Source organism: Passer domesticus, chromosome 1 (assembly GCF_036417665.1).
Source record: "Passer domesticus isolate bPasDom1 chromosome 1, bPasDom1.hap1, whole genome shotgun sequence".
NCBI classification, from domain to species: Eukaryota; Metazoa; Chordata; class Aves; order Passeriformes; family Passeridae; genus Passer; species Passer domesticus.
The window spans coordinates 51106329-51128644 of record NC_087474.1 but is presented as its reverse complement, the minus strand read 5'-3'; the positions used below and the strand labels follow the sequence as shown (position 1 = coordinate 51128644).

At 41.2% G+C, this 22316-nt stretch overlaps 1 protein-coding gene across 1 annotated transcript in view; it reads right to left on the bottom strand.

The window, feature by feature from the left end:
- LANCL2 (LanC like glutathione S-transferase 2) overlaps window positions 1-22316 on the bottom strand; it is a 34060-nt gene that overhangs the window by 6370 nt on the left and 5374 nt on the right. The window contains exons 2-7 of the mRNA XM_064419607.1: window positions 16450-16567; window positions 11230-11437; window positions 8884-9031; window positions 8127-8273; window positions 4282-4464; window positions 1807-1983 (exon numbers count right to left, since the gene is read on the bottom strand). Coding sequence (XP_064275677.1) covers window positions 1807-1983; window positions 4282-4464; window positions 8127-8273; window positions 8884-9031; window positions 11230-11437; window positions 16450-16567 — 981 coding nt within the window. The remainder of the gene's footprint in view (window positions 1-1806; window positions 1984-4281; window positions 4465-8126; window positions 8274-8883; window positions 9032-11229; window positions 11438-16449; window positions 16568-22316) is intronic.

Below are 22316 nucleotides of genomic sequence, written 5' to 3'. Positions count from 1 at the left end.
GGCTGAACAGCACAGGGCCCAATGCTCTGTTGCCTGGAGCCCAGGATGCCACAGCCCCTGTCTCCTCTTACAGACAGGCCAGCTCAGAGTGCCTCCTGATAATTTGAGAGAAAAGCAGTGAAGGTAAAATGTGAAGCACAAAACAGGGGTCTCCTCTATTCAAGTTCATATTCTTGTGGTTCATTTGTGAAACAGTTTCATGGCTTTCATGAGGTAACCAGGTATTCCAGGAAAGACTCCTTCCCCTGGGCTTGATGTTTTCAGTGTGAAGAAGGACCCCTGGGAGGGCAGCCATCTCATTCTCTCAGTTACATGCCTCTAGGTACAACAAACTGCATGTCTGCTTCCCTGCACACTCTGGCTCAGAAAGAAAAGATTTCAAGAATGCCAGACAAGCAAATTTCTCTGCCTGTTTCCCCCTTACTCTGCCTGTTGTCCCCCCACTCTGCCACTTAGCATCTCCAGAATCCCCTTGGGGCATGCTGGAGATGCTAAGTGGCAGAGTGGCTGCAAATCCACTGCCCGACTATGGCGGGCAGCTCCAGCAAACAATCTTTGGCCACTGCATCACAACCTCCTTCTTAAAGGGATTTCAGGTATGTTACAGAGTCTCTGCCTTTTTCTGGCTTTGAGACAGACACGTTAGCTTTTCTCTAGAATGGTGTGCACAAACACCAGGGCTCTCTTGGGCCAGAAATCCACCAGGAGCTGCCAATGCTGCCCAGAGCTGCAGAAGGTGTGCTAGCACAGAGGATGATAGAGTTGACAGCTGTGCTGCCAGCAATGCCTGCAGGGTGCTGTGGCTCACACATCAGCAGTGGGTGACTCCATGTGTAACAAAGTCACATATTTGCTGTGGGAGTACTAGGGTTTTATTTCAGTCTCTAGGATGCAGGTATGTCTACAGGTGTCCTCATAGCATGATGCTTTGGTAAATGTAAGACAATCAGCAGATTTTTAAAACTCTGCTGAGAGAGGACAGGCTGACTGCAGAGATGAATACAGTAACTTTACATATGGCCAATATTCACTAAAAAGCACCTAGGAAGCAACTCATCAAATTTCATTTGCAATACTGTGTAAAAGGCTTCAGCTAAAAAGCTGTGTACACAATATGAAACCTCATGTCAGTGAATTAAACTGGAAAAAAATCCAACAAACCAAACCAAGGTCTTACAAGGTAAGGAAACAGGCAGAGAAAGCCTTCTCCTTCAGTAAGTGCTAGCACATCAAGAGCTGAGAGCAGAATTTGGACAATTCCAGTGGAAAAATTCTGAGTGTGTCTTTCTCTGCAATTTGTATTATAAAAACACTCTAAGTGAGCCATTTAATAACTGCAATTCAGAGCTCTAAAAGCCCCAAACAGGCACTAGTCTGAAAACAAATAATTACAAAATACAAATACAAACAGCTTGAGGACCTGAGGAGGACAGTGAAACTCTCAGTGGAATAATTAGCACCACATAACATCAGTCTGTTATTGTTCAGGCAGGCTAATTTTCAGGCTCTTATTTTCTTCTGAATACATTTAGTCCCTTCCCTCTTAAAAAGCAGAATGAAACAGACAAATTATTTCTAAGAGAGGCTTGCCCCACAGACACAGTGGAAGTTGTCCAGTCAAAATGAGTGAAGTGAAGCAAGTGATGGGCCCTGTTATCCCACCCAGTGTCTCAGCCAGCCCCAGTGCACATCAGCCCACTCCCACCCCAGTTTACCCTTGTACAGGCACTGGCATGTGAAAGGGAACAGTGAGGCACTGGGATGTGAAAAGGAACAGTGATTTTGCTGGGATGCTGCAGAGCTCACCTTGCAAGCTCGGTAGAGGTACTTTCTGTCCTGAGTTAGGTTATAGAGAGACAAGAAGGAGTAGCCATTGCCAGCAGTACCATGGCAGATCCCATACCCTTTTCTCAATAAACCTCTCTGCCAGATGACATCACTGCAATCCATAGCATCTTTCAGGTATTTATCCTCTTTAAAAGTCTGTGGAATAAAAACAGAGAATAAACACACATCAATTGAAGTATTAATGAAAACAAAAGGAAGCTGCCCCTGAGAGATGTTTTGCTATTTGTGTAGGGTTTTTCCCTATCAAATTTATTTTGGATTTTAATAGTCTATTTTTCATAGACTTCTCTTTCTCTTCTTAGTAAGTTGTTTGTCCTTTCCCTGCAGGGTAAAAGAAAAAACTTTTCAGGTTTTTGTTTCCAAAATCAGGACCTCCAAAGAAAAAACTCAAGTTCAAGGCCTTTGGTTCTAAAACCTACAATCTATTTGAAGGGTATGTGGTCCTTTTTTCTCCATTCTCAATCCCCAAACCAGAATCTGAAAATACAGAAATGTGATGCTGCCTCCAAGAAACGTAAAACAGAATAGTGGATATCAAATCTGGTCCTAAATTGCTGGTCTGGTCTCCATGAATAATTTTCCCTGGTTGCTCTCTGCCTTCAATTCCATGTCAAAAATGCACAAGAATATCTCTTTGTATAGCCCAGGACTCTTTTCTCTGTCACAAATACAAGCAGAAACGCTGCATTTCCCTTATGAGTACTTGTATTAGTATATTTGTACAGCATATACTAAGAAGCAGTAGTGAGTTTGAGCAAAGGAACACTTTTGCAAAGTTTACTGCAACTGAAATGCACTTTAAACATAGAGGGCTCGTCTAGAAAGAAGCAAACAAAAGCAAGTAATTCAGATGATTAACACCAGAATTCCACCTTTATAAAGCCACTTTGTTGCTCACCTTTGCCTAAGTCACTTTACAGATCAACAAACAAAACCCCAAACCAACAACAACAAATACCCTACCAAAATAACCCTAACAAAGTAAATCTGATGTACTACTGTAGACTTAGTACTTTGAAGATGGTATCCCCTGCCAAACTATTTAATAAGATAATAGAAGCAACTAACATGAAAGGTTCTTAAATTCACAAGCTTGATACAGGAAGTGCCTCTCTCTGAACAGGGTTTGCCAGCTGCTTAGCCATAACATTTTGAATTAAGGCCTGGTGACAGCACTTGATTTCCAGGACAAACACTGCTATCTGTTATCACAAATCCTGTGCCTGGTATGAAAGCATAGCCAGCAAAACACATGCCAACTTTTTCCTTTCAGTGCTTCAAAAAGAAGAACATAAAGAATAATAGAAACACATATGTTTCATCACCTTAAACACAGAGGCCAAAAAGGAGACTGCTAATCAGAACTTGGTCCTATCCCTCTCACTTCTTGCAAAACATTTTGTGCTGGGGAAAGCATCACATTGACAAAGAAGAAGAGAGTGGAGAAGTGTGAAGTCAATCTCCTACCACAGTCCAAAGAAAAATCAACTGCAACTGCTGTTACATGCATTAAAAGAAAAAAAAAAACAAAAAAAACCAACATGCTGTAAGAAATTTAAAGTTCACATTTCAGGTAGCAGCATGAGTAATTATTCCATAAACCAAGCTGCTTTTCATCAGCCCACCCAGATGCCAACCAGGGAATCTGTCAAGGAGGGCTGTCAAAAGCAAGAATCGATTTGCATAAATTTAATTAAACGGCATACTTTCAAATGTCACGCAAATCAGAAGCACACAAAAAGTCAGGTAGCAAACCTAGTTAAGAATGGAGAAGGGCAAAGAGCAGGCTTGTGGTAGCTCAGCAGTTTTATTTACGGCCTGGAAAGGCCTGGGATCTTAGCTCTGTCGTTAAATTGTGGAGAGTTATATCTTAATAAAGGAGTAATTTATGGAACGCATTCTTTGGCAAGGCACATGAACCTATATTTTTGAAAACCAACATAATTGTTAAAACTCTTGGGATGAAGATTCAAAGAATTTAGGTCAAGGTGCTCACACCCAGGATTCTGATGCCAAACTGTTTAAATATATGTCTCTTTTCCAAGAAAGCTTACTAACTGCAAGTGCCCTGAGAAGAAATTTTACCCACTTTTTTTCTCTTTAAAACATACCAATGTATGTATTCTGAGATTTTTAGGTGTCTTGCATGGGGTTCTTGTTCAAAAGCCTAGATTTAGAAAGATACTATTTGAAGTCTTGCCAACAAACAGGCCTGCATATAAGTCTCTCTGCAAAGACAGAGGTATATATGCATATATCTGTGTGTGTATATATACAAATATCTAAGAACTTGGTGCTAATTACACCAAGGCTGTGGGTTGGCTCCCTGCTTGGGCCACTCACTTAAGGGCTGGACTCGATGATCATTGTGGGTCCCCTCCAACCCAGAATATTCTGTGAATCTGTGAAATCTATGAGCACAGAATGATTTACCTTATAAGCTTGCATGAGCATGTGGATGACTCCAGGGGCACCATGGCACCAGTGAACCAGCCTGTCAGTCTCATTGCTCAGCGACGATGGGTAATTCCCAGATCGGAATTTTTTATGACGCACGTAGTCAATGCTTGGCTTCACCAGCTCTGTCAGAGTCTCCTGGTCCACATTTGCAATTGGCTGAGGAAAACATTAAAATAAACATCACTAAACACATCAACAGAAGTAGTAACAAATTGTGTATCAACACTTAATTCTACAATCTGCTTTCAAGTATCCTACATACAAGTATCCTTGATCCAAATACTGTGAATCACATTCTATGGATTTAATTAATGCCTACTTATTACACCCTTGCTAAAAGCATTTTTACAGTAATTGCAGAGACAAAGAAATCAGGGTACCAGGTCGTTACCTGTCTTAATGGAGGTGATACAGAAAGATTATGGAAGAACTGAGAACCAGGCATGACGACTCCCAGACCTCTTTGTAACTTAAAATAGAGAGAACACTTACAGGAGAAAGACAGTGTTGTTCACATGGTGCTCATAATACAGACTTCCAACATACTGGGTTACACATTTTGTTTTAAAAATAACTATTTCCCAACAAATGAAGGCAAGTGTATATAGCAGCATACCTGGCAAGAGATTTATGTAGGTTGAAGTTTTCCATCATAAACAAAGCTTCCTGAAGCTATGGGCTATAAATCTGCATTTCCAATTTCAGAAGCTATAGCTACCTCACCAAGTATCTAAACATCTTTGTACTACAAAATTATCCTTCAATTGCTTCTAGCAATTTCCTTTCTAGTTTTTTTGTTTCATTTACATCCTTGTCAAATGGAGAATACATTCACCATCCTGCATGTTCCTTATAACTAATGGTTTAGAAGCCAAGTAACTGTTGTGTCTGCAGTTGCTCTTGGTTGGCATTCCCTCCACTACCAGCCAGCCCATTTTCCACCATTTTAACAGCAGAGCTCTCTATTTTTACATAATCTATATGATTTCTGGAACTTCTGCAAGCTGTGGGAACAACCACAGGCACTGGAGCCTATAACAGCCTAATAACTGAGCTTATTTATTATTAAATAAATTGTCTTTATTACTGATTCAATGTCATAAAATTCCACTGTTTCCCACCAGCTCCAGCACATTTGTATTCAACAGGTGAGCACACTCCTAGAATTCAAAGTCTGACAGCCAAATGAATGAAAACTTTCAATAGCTGTATTTTGAGTAACCTGAAGAAACAAGAAGCCTCTATTTCCCCTCAGCCAGAAGACCTCTGCCAGAGTTCTATCCACCAGGTCCCTCAAGCAGACTGTTCATGCTGCTCCTCAGAAGTACACCTGAATACAGAGCAGCTTGTCATGTAAAACACCCCAAAGCTAATCAGCCCTGACTCAGAACCCTCCCTGTGTGGTAGGGAGGCTTCATAGGAATGTTTGTTTTGAGGCTCTTGATTTCACAACACAACCCTGCAGAAAGTGGCAAAGAGGATGGGCACCAGCAATAAATGCCTTCAGTCTTGAGCTGTGCAAGGCAAGCCCAGCCCAGCTCAGAAATCCTTAGGATGTACATCCAAGAAGAGCAGAACTCTACAAACCTCCTTACCTTGTGCTTCCAAGAAGATCTGAGTACAAGTGAGTTTTTTGCCCAAGCTGCTGAGGTTCCCAGCACGTGCTTCAAACAGCTAAAGAGTAACATACAGGTGTGTGTCCTGACTTCTGGCTAAAAGCAACGGTATGCAAACAGACACTTTTGCTTGAGGGTCAGTGAAAGGATCTTGGAGTAGAGACTTCCTAGCTAGCACTTTAGAATTCCACCTCTACCTCCTGGATGAGTTATTTGACATGGCTAAGCTCTTATTCTTCCAGTAGCCTGTAAGTAACTCCAGCAATACATGTTTTCTCCAGTTTAAGAAGTGTGTGGACAACACTCTGGGAACATGGTATGATTGTTGGGGTGTACTGTGAAGGGCCAGGAGTTGGAATTGATAATCTTGATGTGTCCTTTCCAACTCAGCATATTTTATGATTTTATTAAGTAAGTGTTGTACAGGAACTACCCTCAGTAACCTTCACATCTCAGGTGCAATGTTCAATGCTTTTTTTTGTTATCAAATAACCACTCAACAAACCACCTCTTGAATTCTTTGATGAAAATACAGCAAAATTCACCTCATTTGGCGTGGGAGGGATGAGGAAAGGATGGGATTCTGATATGCCATCTTCTCTGCAGTGGATGACTCAACTTTGCATGACTCACAATATTTAACATACAGTGAAAAGATGGTAATATAATGCTGCATAAACAATGGCTTTCTGATAATTCTTAAAAACAGCAATTATACGTAAAGGAAAAATAATTAGGATTTTAGCATATAGACAGAGTAGCTTTGGCTCAAACCAAAAAGTACTGTGCAATGATTTCTGCTATCAGCCTTAAATAGTAAAAGAAGGATGGAGCCTTTAAAGAGCCTTCTTTAGAAGACTAGATGTTTCTCTGAAAATCTAGCACTACTAGGGAAAGAAAAATAGAAGCCAGAAAGCTGAAGGAAGCAGAAGAGGGTGAACAACCCAGTTGAAGAAAGCAGTAGGTAAAGATAGGAGCACGGTAAATCAGAGCAGCCCGAGGCCCCAGTAGGATGGTCACTGCAGAAAACGGATGTAGTAAAGTTAAGACACACCCCAGGTAGCAGAACAGTAGCTATTTCTATAGCAAAGTCAGCTGGTTTAACCAGAACTGCTGGTGGAAGTGGTGTAAGGTAATCTGAAATGCAGCATTTTTTCTAAGCAAGGAATGGCTGAGCAGTGACAGCAGCTCAATCACTTCTGCAGTGTACATTTGTACACAGCTGCAGACTGTGAGGAGGTACAGTCCTTCCATTTGCCTGAAGAAAACTCTTTCTGCATGAGCTGGCAAGGAAATTGGTATTTACAAAGATGTACAGACTGGCAGCAGCACCTTCAAAAACCAGAAACAGGTGCAATAAAGTTTTGCAGCTCTATAACAATCTTCTATTCTGAATCTTAAGGCTCTTTTCCCAGACTGTAGAACAGAAATAATCATGATCCTATTGCAAATCTCAGGGCAGGGGGGAATTAATTTAAGTATGGGAAAGAGGAGGTTTACAGAAGAAAGGAATCTCACTAAGGAAAACAGGAAGATGAAAGAAGGGGACATAAATACACTAAAAAACATCTTTAGTTCTTTAGTATATTTATGACCCCATTACAACTAAAGACTATGACCCCTTTACAACTAAAGACTTTTGTGTGAGAAATAGGGGAGCTAAGGAAGAAGAAAAACATCTAAATAATAAAGCATACTGAAGACTAATACGTGATGAAGGATAGTCTTCCAAAATCACCAAGACAGTGGGGAGAAAGAAAATCACTGGAGAAGAGAGGAAGGGCATGGAGGACAGGAGGCATCAGTGGTGCAATCATTTAAAAATAGCAAAAAATTGAAGAGTGATGGATAGTGAGTAAGTGAATTTTTAGCTGTTCTAACTGCAAGCACCAGAAGAAGTAAGTATGAAGATGAGAGAAAGCACTTCACTGTCTTTGGTGAGGACAAGAAACCAGATCCTGAAAAGCTGGCGCTCTGAACCACAGCTCAAGAGTTAATTCATGTGATCATACCCTAGTCACATATTTTTTCTGCTATCAAACTCTTAGGTAGCACATCTGCACAGTTCTGTGCTGCAGTCTAACTCCAAACTGTGAGACCCTGATCCAGCACAACACTGCACATGCATGAAAGCTGAAGATAAGATCCCTCTGATCAAAAAATCACTGCTACTTCACCCCAGCCAACAGAAGATGCTCTTACCTGCATGAGCATGTAATAGATCCCAGCCACTCCATGGGCTGCTCCAACATACTGCTTCCTGTGCCACTGGTACAGCAGAGGACAACGGTCTGTTTTCCGCTCCTCCTTCGAGAAGTTTTTTCCTGACTCAATAATAGCATCTATTACCTGAGAAAAAGAACACACCCTGATGTTGCTTTCTTTAATTCAGAGGGTTTTGCTTCTGCATGACTAAACCCACAAAAAACAATAAGCCTGAATACAGTGGTAGGACAAGAATATTCAATTTATTTGGATTTGAATGTTGAGTGAGAAAGGTATTTTCCTTAAGGATGAAATCAATTCTATTTTAAGAGTAGAAATTTAATCTATCAATATTTCTAATTACTTTTTTTCCAGGCCTGGCTTCTCTGGTTCTGGTATCTGCAAAACATTCATGCATGTTCCCCACGCTAAGTTTCCTTTCTTCTAACTTAAAATACTTTCACACTTCTGTCTTAAAGTTTTTTTGGTAACAATGTCTCACCTGGCCAAAACTAGTTACATATTAACTTATTTCCTTGGCTGGACACAGATTCACCCACACTGACCTGTCCGAGCCCCAGCTGGGCAGCAGGGAAAGGGGGAAGAGATTGGATGGACAGATGAGATTGGGCTTCCAGCTCTAGGTCCCTCTTCTCTCCAGCATCCATCTCTTAAACTGCTTGAAATATGTATGAGAGTGATCCCAGTTCAACCTCAGTGATACTGTGATGCTGGAGAGAGAAAAGTGTCTTACCTCTTTGATAACAGACTGTGGGACAGTGTCTGGACCAATTTCAGTGTTCAGGTACAGCAAGGCATACAGGTAACCTGCTCTGCCATAGAGCAGCTCATCTGGAAGTTCAGAATCTGTGCTGATGACTGTCCTTTGGAGTTGCAGCAACCTGCATCAGACAAGGAAGGTGGGGAGAGAGTATCTTCTGTAGAGACCACACTGCACTGTACAAGCCACCAATCAAACCCAAAGCAGAGCAAATGGTGAAGCCTCACCAACCCCCTTCAATCACTCCCAGTCCAGCTGGCTGCTGGGTTTACAGGCAGGATCTCTGCACACCTGCCATCTTCGAGATGGGAAAGTGAGCCAGAGCCAGGTCAGTATCAGAACAGCTGTCAGGATTCTGTGCAGACAGAAACAGATGCAGGGCAGGAGATACAGAAGCCCAGAGACCTACTCCAGCAAAGACAGAAACCTGCTGGAGCCTCTGAGAATTTCACCTCCTGGAGCCTCTGAGGAACACTTAATTGTACATCTTTATAAGAGGGAAAAAACCACAAAAAACTCCAATGCCACCATTCGTCTCCCTCTCCTAAGAAAACACATTGTCTCAAACATTTAGCACCTCAGTTTTGAAAAGGACACTGCTATAATGCACAAACTGCTTGCCTTTAGCAGTGAAAAAACAAGAAACAAGAAGTGCTGGCCATGGTAACTCTCATTTTCTCCAGAATGACTCTCTGCTAATACTCTATCAGTCTGTATTAGCACTGAGGTGGATCAGAGATTTGTTTTATGGCCACTCCCTCCTTGTCTCTTCCTATCTTTTTTGATTAAATTGATATTTAGATGAAACCATGGTGATGAACACATTTTAAATTGGGGGAGGGGTAATAACAATCTGGATTAAGACCAAATTCAATTCCCAGATTCCCCCAGATATTATTTCTCAGGAGAAATGTTAGCATTAATATCAGGCCATAGCAAAACCACTGACCTCAATCATGTGTTTATGCTGTCCCTGCTTAACACTAGAGAAAAGCTACTAAAAAATCCCAGTTTTATATCACCTTTCTCAGAACTATGCTTTGGGTTTAGAATTACATTATTTTCTTCTAAATTGTCCACTATTAAGTTTTATGTTGAACTCATACAACTGGACAACGTAAAAAGTTAAAAGTGAAATCACAGATAGATTTTGACATCTGCAATGTAGCACTCAGCTGGTGTCATGTACATATTTGTAAAAAAAAAAAGTTATAACATAAACAAATAATCAAACTAAACTCCTTTTCACTACTCCTCATAGAAATTATTTTCCAAGGAGAGGCAACACTAGAAGATTTACTGCTAATCTCATTTTACTATACTCATGCTTTTTGCCTTACAGCAGCAACACTGCTTTCTGAGCTGCATTCAAAATGGCATGCTCAAGCTTACTGCCAGTTGTAAAAGCAAAAAACCCCAAACCTAACACTCACTTCAAAACTGAAATATTCATTCAGGAACAGCAGCAGAGGTTAATCACACTAGGATTCTAGAATAGAAAAAAACCAATTACATTTCCAAACAAACTAGAATGGAGATGAGGACACAAGCCTCATTGAAAATTCTGCCAGCCTGAGGTGTGCTGCTGGACAGCTATCAGATGGACTGTGGTGCTGAATGCAAACCCCACAGGGTTGCTTCTAGCCCTTGCTGGGACAGCAATCAACTCTGTAGCAGCAAAGGCACGGTGAGCTCTCTAATGAAGCTACACCTAAATGGGATTTCTTGAGACATTTGTTCCATTTAGATTACTTTGAAAAGGGGCTGGAATTTTTTCAGGCCACCCTTCATATGCTCTGACCTAATTAAATTCTTTGGCTTTACAAATCTGCTCCTGCAAATACTTCCTCTTTGTTCTATTAAATTTTTGTTACATATCAATCGGATACACCGTGTTTCTGTCTGCCTGCATCCAGATCCTCCAGTACACGTTTTGTAATGAATCTACAAAACCCACTAAGACCCACTCTTTACAGTAAGCATCACATATTGCACAAGCACTACATATTACCGATGACAGGACTGTGGCTTTTGTTAAATGTCACTTCAATGTGACAAAATCAGAATGTGTGTGCATTACAGATATGCCCAGGACATCCTGTCCTAACAGCGACAGAGGACTCAAGATAACCCACTAAATACGAATCAAGTGCAAGCCAGCTTTAATAAAGATAAAGCCTATTTTGTATTCTTGTACTGAAAACTTATCAGGAGAGAAAGTGTCCATTCTTTAACGGTGTCCTCTAAAACTTCACTTGTAAAGTTACTGAACCAATGCTCTCTACAAATGAAGGGCATTTCCCACCATTAACCACTTACTTGGCAACACATTCTTGAGATTCACTGCTGTTTTTCAGCTTGTGGTAAACCACTGCACCCACTGCCAATGGCCCAGCATCACCACAGAGGAAAGTAACTCTTCTGCCATTCAGATTGCGAAGGATTCTCTTCACGTAATCAAGAGATCGCTGCAAGTGGCTCTGGTTTTTCGTGACACGGTATAGTTGCAGATATAAGAGGGCAATACCTGAAATGAACACATGAAAAAGAGAGTTTCACTTACTTTTCTTTCCAAGTGTATCATGTTCCTCTCTTTGGTGCCTCTGAACCAGTAACTCAAATGTGAACAGGTATTTTGTCCATAAAAACATGTCAGTCAATGGTCCTAGCTTATGCAGTGTGAGGGCACTAGGCCACTATTTGGAAGACATTTCAATGGGATCGTGGGAAAAATAAAAATTATCAGACTGAAGCCCAATGGTAGTCTCAATTTCCAAAAAAAATGAAGAAAACTCATGACTAGGCCTCAGTACTTGGCACTCTGTACTGGGTTTGCATAGCCAAGCCTTGGTAGGGGGGGGACTACAGGCTTCTGTGAGAAACTGCTGCAAGCTTCCTCCCTGTCTGGCAGAGCCAGTCCCTAGTGGCTCCAAAGGCTGATGTGCCACTGGTGAAGGCTGGGCAAATTAGAAATAGTGGCAATGCCTCTGGAATAACAGATTTAGGAAGAAGAGGAAAAAAGGTTATTGTGCAGCTGCAGTTGTGGCCAGAGAAGACTGGAGTAGGAACATGTGAGAGGAAAAACTCTGCAGACACCAGGGTCAGTGAAGAAGAAGGGAGGAGGTGCTCTAGGCACTGGAGCTGAGATTCCTCTGCAGGCCATGGTGAGGCAGCTGTACCCCTGCAGCCCATGGAAGACCATGGGGATGCAGACATTCATCTGCAACCCCTGGAGAAGACTCATGGAGCATGCCAAAGCAGGTAGATGCCTAAGATGAGGGGCTGTGACCTATTGGAAGGAGGCTGTAACCCCTGAGGAGCGAGGAGCCCACACTAGAGCAGGTTGTGCTTGAAGGACTCCACCCCATGGAGGAGTGACCCATACTGCAGGTTTGCAGAGAGCTGTTACTCGTGAGATGGACTCACACTGGAGAAGTTCGTGGAGAACTGTCTCTTGGAGGAGGGACACCTGTGGGGGAGCAAGGGAATGACTCCCCTGAGCAGTGGGCAAAACCATGGGTGACGAACTGATCATAACCACCATTCCCTATCTCTGTGCCACTGGAGGAGGATGTAAAGCTGGGAAGAAGGGCGAGGTGGGAAGGAGGTGTTTTGAAGGTCTTATTTTACTTCTCACTCTCTGTTCTGATTTTGTTAGAAATAAATTCAATTAATGTCTTTCATTCTAGCCTGTTTTGCCCATGATGGTATTTGGTGAGTGATCTCTCCTGGTCCTTATCTCAACCCATGAAGGCTTTGTTATATTTTTCTGTTCCCTGTGGAAGGGAGTGAGAGAGAGGCTTTGTGGGTGCCCTGCATTCGGCCAGCATCAACCCACTATACAAAGAGATCGCTGAATATTGGTTTTGGCCCCTCAGGGGGCTCCCCTGAACGGGGAAAGCCTCCTGTAGCAGTTCTGTGTCAGGATTCAGAGATGCACGGGTCTCCAGGTGGTTGTTTTATTGTTATAGTTGGCATGCCTTCTGCACCAGACGGCACGCAGGGAAACACCTCAAAATGGCTACAAGATGTACAGTGTCAAGGTCTTTTAAAGCTGTTTCATCCAATTAACTCTTTAAACGTACTTTATTTCTACCTTTCTACTAATAACTCACCCCCTGTCCACGTAACCTCTGCACTGTGGCTTTCCTTGACCAATCACCCTGTGCCACCAACAATGCAGAAAATGGAGTAGATGAAGAAGAAGCTCGGGACAAAGCCCAATGACCTCTATCTTGCCTCCATATTAAAAAATGCTGAACCCTAAATTTTTCACCCTGTGACATACTATACTATTCTTTACTATATAGTTCACACTCTTGTAGACTCTAGTCTATCTCGAAGTCTTCAAAGCTTTCTCCATGGACGAAGGTCAGAGTCAGTGCTTTTCAGGTGAGGACCCCTCAGAGCAGATAGAGAAATATTTCCTGTGCCCTGGGTTCCCACAACTGAAGATTCAAAATTTTGAGTTAACAAGCACATGCGTGACTGAGCACACTAACTGTACAATACTCATCTATTATATGCAAGAAGTGACTTCCCATTTGATTTGTAAAAGGATATTTTGATGAGGTTTTTGGATTCAAGTTGCCAAGTTCTTCATAACCCCTAAAAGTATTTCACAACAAGATTACAAGCCTGTACAAGTCAAGCAGGTTTGTAAAAGCCTGAAGTCAAATGAGGGCTCTAAGAATGCCAGGAGGTACTATCAAGCTTCACTCCATTGAACTCATTGCATAGTTTTCCATTAAAACAAACCAAAACCTTAGAAATAATAACAATGTAGGCTGAAGGAAGTGAAACAAATCCATCTATCCAAGTGGATGTCTATTGGCCAACTGCATGCATACACATGCAGAAGTAAATAATTTATCTCCAGACTACACTGTAACTTGAACCCATTTCTGAATGGAGAGAACACTCCCCTGAGCCTCATCCAAAGCTGAATGCACACAAGGCCCACTTAGGCTCACTCAGAGGCTGCCCTGGGAACATGTGAGGATGTACCAGCACTCTTGTGCTGCTGTTGTTCTGGTACTACTGAGGTAGCCTCTCTGTGAGCTTTCTGGTGAATCTATGAAGAAAGCTGCAGAGCTTGGGTAGCCCAGTTCAACATCATCGGAACCTGTGGGCTACACAGGGATTTGTGGAACTAATTTTTATTCTGCAACAAGTGTGTAAATATCTTGGTGTGACCAAAGGATGATTAGAAATGTAGCCATGAAGTCCAGTTCATCTCATCCTTCCTGATGTTTCTCAGTGCAACACCAATGGCTCCTCCAAGAGGTCTGGCACATAAAAAAGTATTTGTATAAGTAAGATGGACTCTTTCATGTGTCCCATGACTGCTACATGCCAACAGCAGGTGTTCCAAGATTTTAAAGATGTTTCACAAAATGCAAGCCAATGGTCATGACTGCACTGTCAATGAGACTTGTCTAGACTTGGTACACAAAAAGCAGGGCAGTTGTTTACAGCACTATTTTTACCTTCTGATTTGCACACTAGCAAAATGCAGCAAAGAGCAAGTTTGGGGGAAAAGTATCTGCATTAAGTATTTTAAAAAACAGATCATTTAAATACTTTTATTCAGAACCATATCCACTGGAGCCTTGAAAGAAGTTAACAGCTTAGAAGAGATGTAAATGGCAATCCTTCTACAGGATGGAAAAATCCCACACTCATTAGACAACGTCACTTGTTCATCTATATCCCTGTTTCAGCTAATGATGGCTGTGTTACTTTTACCTTATGACTCATTTTCAGTATGCTCTGGTTTATCAGCCATAATTTCAGCTGCCAGTCACTGTGCCAGAACACAGCTCCCCGGGAGCCATTCTGTACTGTCAGCACTAGAAAGCCCACCACTGGAGATCTGCACACACTCAGCAGCCAGTCACTTTCAGACCCTGAAACACGCCTATCTTTTAAGCCTGAGTTGTCTAAAAGTTCCCCACCCATCCACCCACAGCACCATCTGTACCAAAACATCAAGAAGAAAGCAAAGAAATTTCACCCTTTAATTGCCAGATTTAAGCCTAAGGATGAATGAAGGCTGGAGAGCTTTTCCAAGCTACTCGCCCTTCATGACACAGAGATAAAAGAATAGATCTCCTCAGGGCTCATTTCAAACATGTGGTGCTAAAAGTTTAAGTATGCCTGAAGTTTGAGTTAGAAGAGCAGGAACAGAATATGCCATTCTATCCAGCAAATTCACACTTAACAGGGCTAGATGGACACACCCTGGCAACTTGAACAGTGGCCACATCAGACATGAAACTGTAGGCTCTGCCTAAAGGATCAGCGTCCTGGTTTCAGCTGAGACATAGGTAATTTTTTTCTCTGTAGCTACAGTGCTGTAGTTTGGATTTAGTGTGAGAATAACACTGATAGCACATTGATGGTTTAGTTGTTGCTGAGCAGTGCTTACCCTAAGTAATGGATTTTTCAGTTTCCCATGCTGTGCAAGGGAGCAGGTGCACAAGATGCTGGGAGGGACCATGGCCAGGACAACTGACACGAACTGGCCAAAGGGATATCCCCCTACCACAGGACATCATGCTGGGCACATAAACTGGGAGGAACTGGCTGGAAGCCACCAATCACTGCTCAGGCATGGGCTGGACTTTGGTGAGCAGGAGATGAGCAAAGGCATTCTGCATCACTCATTTTTCTTGCATTTTATCCCTCTCCCCTTTTCATTACAATTGCAATTATTATTGTTGGTTCCATTACTATTATTAATTTTTTTATTTTAATTACTAAACTGTTTTTATCTCAGCCAATGGATTTTCTTTTTTTTTCAAATCCCCTCCCTATGCAACTATGGCAGAGGGGATGTAGGAGGGGCAGGGTGCTGGGCTGTGTGATATTTAGTTGCCAGGTGGAATTAAATCACACAAATTATAAGGGCTCATGTACATCTGGACAGTATCAGTGATGCAATGCTAAACGAAAAATGGTCTCCAGCAATAACCATCACCTGCACATGCCCAGTTTTCTTCATGATCTTTACAGTCTTGCAACCATACCTCTAAACTCCCCCTCCTCACAGAATCATTTTACCATTTTTTGTACAGACAGAACAAATTACCCAAATTCCAGATTTGAAGGCTCCAAGCTCCTGGCCACAGAACAAATTTCCCCCATCTACTCCCAGTGATTAGAAAATGCTGTTACCATTAGGAAACTGCTAATAGCCTGTTGAACATAAAAAGGTGAAAAATAACTCATTTTTAAAAGCAAATTTAAAAAAACAAGAGATAAGGTAAAAGAGCAGCCTTAGAAAATCCATTCTTTTGCAAAGCAATGATCTCCATATACAAAAGCCAATTATCATTCTGTATCTTTGTCTGCTGAAATCAATGCAAGTTACAGACAGTAGTGACCAACGCTCCAGAGTTAAAAGAAAAACCAACTCACAAAAAAGCCCGTAACAGAGTATTTCTGCCACTCCTATGAGAATATCAGAACCTCCTGCACATAAATCCAATTACACCACCTAACAAATACATTTCATTCAAATTCTAGCTTTCTCACCAGTCCAGCCAGTATAGGCAGAGCAGTCATGTGGATCTGCTGTCTTCAGTCCTTCCTCCATTTGTTGCAGAAGGTCCTTGATTTTTGCCTGGATCCGTTTTGAGAACCGAGCATTGACCTGAAAGCAGGAGTCAGGGAACAAGCCAGAAAAGAAAGGAATTAAAGAATGCAAAGTGCCTGCTCCACTTTCTTGTTTGGGAAGAAAATCAAACCAAACCAAACCAAATCAAACAAAAAATAACTAGGAAATAAATAACATACAGCAATCAGCAGCATCAAGGTGGTTCATCTTATGTGTGTCTCATGTAAATGCATTCTGTCTACATTTTAGGGTAAGTTACGAGCATCTACATTAGACAGAAATTACCCGTGCATTCTTTAAAGTCACACAAAGAGGAGCTATGGACACTGCGACAGGATGTAATTCTGATCAGGGTCCTGGTGCCAAGACCATGTTATGGACAAACAGCACAAGCCCCATGTTGTAGGTGCTTACTCTCATCACCCTGCACACCCTTTGTAGCACTACAGAGCAGGAAATAGCCCAAGGAAAAGAAATGTATGAGGTGACCAGTCTTTTTGTAGAGAATACTCAAGATAATCAAGCCAAAGAAGTTGAGCAGAAGCAGCTCAGCATCTTCAGCTCAGGCACGAAGGCAAAGAAACAAGTCTTTGATTTTACACACTGCTTGCCATTACTTTTGACCAAAAAATGTTTATATAGATGAAATACATGATATATAACAGAGGGTACTTTACCCTTTCCAACATTTCTCTCTCATTATGCAACTTTTAGGGAAGATATGTTACTGATTACTCCTTAAAGCCTATGGAGCATAGAAATTAGCACAATAGTACAGCAAGTTCTTGCTTGACTACAGCCCATCCCAAAAGTGTGGGGTTTGGATAAGTTACAGGTCCTGGATGCCACCATTACTGGATGCCGATTACTCAAGATGTACCACATTTTGTACTCTTGTTCAGAGTGGAACTTCAAATAAAAATCAGTGATTTCAAACATCCATCCAAGAGATTCAGAAATTAGAAGGATTTAAGAATTGCACAAGGCTTCTGACACACCAGAAATCTTCAGGGTGAATAGTTCAAATCCATTTAAGGATAGCCATGGTAGGATAGGAAGGGAGAAGGAAATTGTACCATTTTATCTCACATTGAACACATATCATTCTAGAAATAAGCTAGAGACAACTTAACCTTCTCCAATATCTCTAGAACTAGCAACCAAACACAGTAGGCATCTGAAGCCTGTTACTCTTCTGCCTCAATATGGTGGCTTTAAACACTTTTTTTTTAGGGAACCGTACCATGCATCCACATGACCACTACCACCCCACCACCCTCCCTTTTTTGACTAGTTCAGTGAGGTCTCAACACAAAGGAAAACCTTCCTCAAGGGCAGGGCTTCTCTCCTTCAAAAGACAGCTATGTCGATGTTAAGGCATATGGTGAAACAGCATGAGGATATTCACATGGATGCACCCAGGCATAGAGCTCAGCTTATCTGACAAGAGTGAACTAAGGCTTCAGACTCCCCATTTATTTACCTACTGCACATCACAAGCATGCTGGTTATCTTTTTGTTCTAACAATACACCTGCTGTTACCAAATCAGGATATTTTATATCAAACACCAGATTAAATTACTTAGAGGTAGGAGGGGAATACTAGGACATCAGGACGTCTGGGTTCTGCATTGAAATCTCCGTCCCATACAAATAATTTAGCTCAGGTTCGTAATTCCTCCCTCCAGAAACTGAACTGGAACTTACCTGTCTTGGTTCAGTGCTTGGAAAAACACAGATTAAAGGATATTTTTATTAATATTTTTATAATTATCTGTAAGTCCAAACAAAGCTACTCCCAAACTTATGTCAGTGTGAATAAGTTATAAGTGGCAACAAAGTTTTCCCCAGCTATCCACTTCTCTCTTTTTTTCTGGTTGCTCTGAAGCTTTCACAAGCAAGCACTACCACTGATCATTTTAGAAGTTTCCCTTATAAGCTCGTAACAGATGCTTACATGCACTAAAATAAATTAATTACATGAAGAAATGAATGTTGAAAGGTGGCCTTGGAAGATTTAAAAGCTTCCTTCAAGGAATCTTGTGGCAGCATTACAACTGAGCATAACACGCACACTTGTGTGGAGCACAGACCGATTTTCATCAGAAGCGCATTCATCTCAAGAGGATGTTTCCAGCTGGCATTCAGCCTTTGCTGCAGGTGACTTGTTATTCCTGTAGGGCCAAACAAAAAACAGGAAGCCTGATCTCTGATATCTAGTGGCACATTTACTTCTGGTTCACAACAGACTGGGTGATAGCAGGAGCTGAAGAGTATCTTTAATTAGAAAAGGCTCTCTCCAGGAATTCAACACTGCATTACTCCTCTGCTGCTGCAGAAAGAACAATCATTATCATCCCAAACACTGCTCAAGTGTATATTGTCACAACACAAAAAAAAGAGCTCATTCCTCATTATACCAAATAGAACTTTGTGTCCTATTGGTTATGGTAACTAAAAAGGCTCATCATCAGCATAAAAGTAATGCAGAAAAAATGAAGCAGGTTGGTTTGGAAATTAATAGTTGTGTTATTTATTCAAACCATATCACTTTTTCCATTGCAGTGAGACAGCAGACAAAGCTACATCCCAATACAAAGTCTCCCAAAGCCAACACAAATGTAAGGAACATAAGTACTTATGTAGCATCACTCACCTTTGGCACTAATCATAAGATATTTAAATTGTGCTGTCCTTCTCCCCTATCTGCTTTCTTTCATTTGTAGGGTTTCTAAAGAGAATTTAACTCATCTTCTTCTGTAAATTCAGCACTAGAACTACACACCTACATTAGAGCACAGTGCTAACAACACCAAGGACGTGGGTTTGATCCCCATCCGGGCCACTCACTTAAGAGTTGGACTCAATGGTTGTTATAGGTCCATTCCGACACAAAATATTCTGTGATTCTCTTATTATAAAATATTTTTATAAAACTTGTATTTTTATATATGTGTAAATAATTACATATTTATAAAATTTATATCATGATGCAAATAAAAAAATCTCCTAAAAACCCCAAAGATTTCACTTGCAGTCAACATTACAATAACATACCAGTTCTTACTGACCATTGCAGCCACATCCAGCTTTATAGCCATGGCATTAAAACAAACCAGAAGCAGGGGCAGATGAGGCAATAAGCAGCTGCTATGTATGTACTGTGTATCATGATTTCTGGTAGGTAGGAGAAGTCTGTAACTTTAGAGTCTTGCATGCGCATTTGGACCAAATATGACAGTGCTGATGTAAGTCTGACAATATAACCCTGAGGCCACATGGCACTCCTTTTGTCATTAAAAGTAAGACTCTGGTTTGACAGACAGGGGATAAGTAATCTCATTTGCAATTATCAAAGACATTTAGATACCCATGTGCTCCTGGCATTTACTTGCTCATGACATCTATGCTAAAAACTTGTGCAGAGCCACAGCAGGGCAATGGAGACCTGAGCTCAGAGCTTCCTCACAAGTTGCCAATGTACCAATCTTTCTTGCTACCACCAGCTCCCAAAACAACCATCTTGCTCTTAACCCTATTTTAATACATTATGTTTTTGGGGACAGATGCTACATGCAAAACCAGACTGCAGCTGATTCTGCAGAATTAGAAAGGAGATGACCTATGCACACAATGCTACCTCCCAAACAAGAAAAATACACTTTTATTTCACCTCACTTTGTTGTTGGTGATGTGTAGAACAGAACACATAACATGGTGCTGTGTTGTCTCTGCCAAAGTGTATTTCAAAGAGAAGAAAATATAGCTGAAGTTGGTACTGCAGCAAGAAGTCATTCAAAAACCAAATTTGCATAGAAGATTGCAGAAAGGACATGACAGACACTAGTGAGGAAGAGTGTAGTGGGGGAAAACCCACAGTTCTGCTGAAATGAGGAATCCTGGCTGTACAGAAGTCATTGGGAACTTGGCCACTGACTGTAAGGGCGCCAGGTTTCACACCCATGCATTGGAGCATGGGTCTATTGAAGCTGGATGAGCTCTTATACTTACCTCCATAAGTTCCTGCAAAAGCAGACAAGAAGGGAAGGCAGGATCCTATACACAGAATCTAGCAAGGTCTGCTAGGAAGTGACCAGTCTTTTTGTATAGAAGAACAAGTTCTACTTTATTTTTACCTAAGTCAAAGGACTCTTACAGCTCCAAGAGCAGCGCCTTCTTCTCTGAAAATACCAGATACTGTTGAAGCTCACCATCCAGCCTCTGAAACACTCACAGTTCTCTGACACTTCTCAGACAGGTCCTCCAGAAACAAATGCCAGTTCTGCAAAACCACATGCTTAATAAATGCTTTGAAACATTACTGTCTGTAGAATACATTGCACTGTTTTTCAGTGATCTGTCACTTAGTGCTATACATGTGATAACTGGGGAAAAAAGGTTAAAAAAAAGAAAGTAAAAAAAGAAGAGGGAGAGGAGGAAGAGATAGAGAAATCAATAGCTGTAGGCAAATTCCTACACTGCTACAAATGCCAGTTTAGAAATAGACTTTAAACACAGTCGTCGCTGTCTCAGAGGATATAAGGGTGTGAAAGGCATCATTAAAAGTCAAACATTCAAGTTATAGAAAGAACTACTTAAGGCATGTGAAAACTGTGTCTCTAATGCATTTGTGTGTGAAAGAAATTATATGTCTCATTGGTTATAAAACAGCAAAAATCCACAGCTTAAAGATCTAGATCACCACAAAGAATCATCAAAAAGCTCCAGATTATTGGTAACAAAAATGAACAAAATTAACAGATATCCTATGTTTTGGGAAATGGAGACTGATAAAGCAAAAGAGCAATACTGAAAATCACTAGTCCTCCTGGTAGCCTAACACCAACATGCAACTTCTTGAAAGCAGAGAAAATAAAAGTCTGTTGTATAATTTTAAAGTCAGTCACTACACAGAAGTGTCTATCCCAGCTGTGACACTTTCAGGTGGTCCTCAAAAAAGCTAAAACCTCTACCAATTCTGTCTAAGTTACCTCAATAGAGGTAATATATCTGCATAGAGAGCAAATATATTCCACATATTGAGCGTGACAGCAGATAGGACACACTCTGTGGGCAGGGATCCCATCAAAGATCAAAGGAGGTCCCTGCAGCAGATCAGTGCAGTTAGACCCAAATAAAATTTATTTTCACCAGGAAGTTAAGTATGTGTTATTGCACTTGCCCACACAACTAGCTGGAGTAACAACTCATTAACATGCAGGTTTGCAAGATAAAACTAGAAACTGATGAAGAGCGGATGGATGTGAGACAATTTAATCAGAACTTGGGGGTTTGATTTTATGAAGTATTTTCATTCAGAACTGGTTGACTAAAACCAAACAGGCTTAAATCTGTGGTCACCTCCTGAATAGCAGGAGACGCTTTCACTACAAAAGCATCAGAAAAGCCCTAAGCAGTCTTCAGTGCTGCCTGTGCTGTAGGAAAGAAGCAGCAGTTCTTCCTTTCAGGCTGTGTACAATTGCCAGGAGTTAGTGAGGGACAAAGAAGTACAACAGACTGATTTTCAGGCCCAGTTTTGACCAAGACTCTCAAAAAGCAAAACCAACTTTTCTTCTGAAGAATCACAGAGAATACTGCAAACCTTGTTTGTTTCAGAGTCCCCTATGAAAACAGCACATGCCTGAGTTGGGGAGCCAGAAAATGGTCAAAAAAAGTAACAAGGTCAAGAAATGCAGCAAGAAATTGCATCCCACATCTCTGGAAAAAAGTGGGAAGAATTATTTAGTGGCTTTGGAAGTTGAATTTTGCCTCCAGTGCAATAAG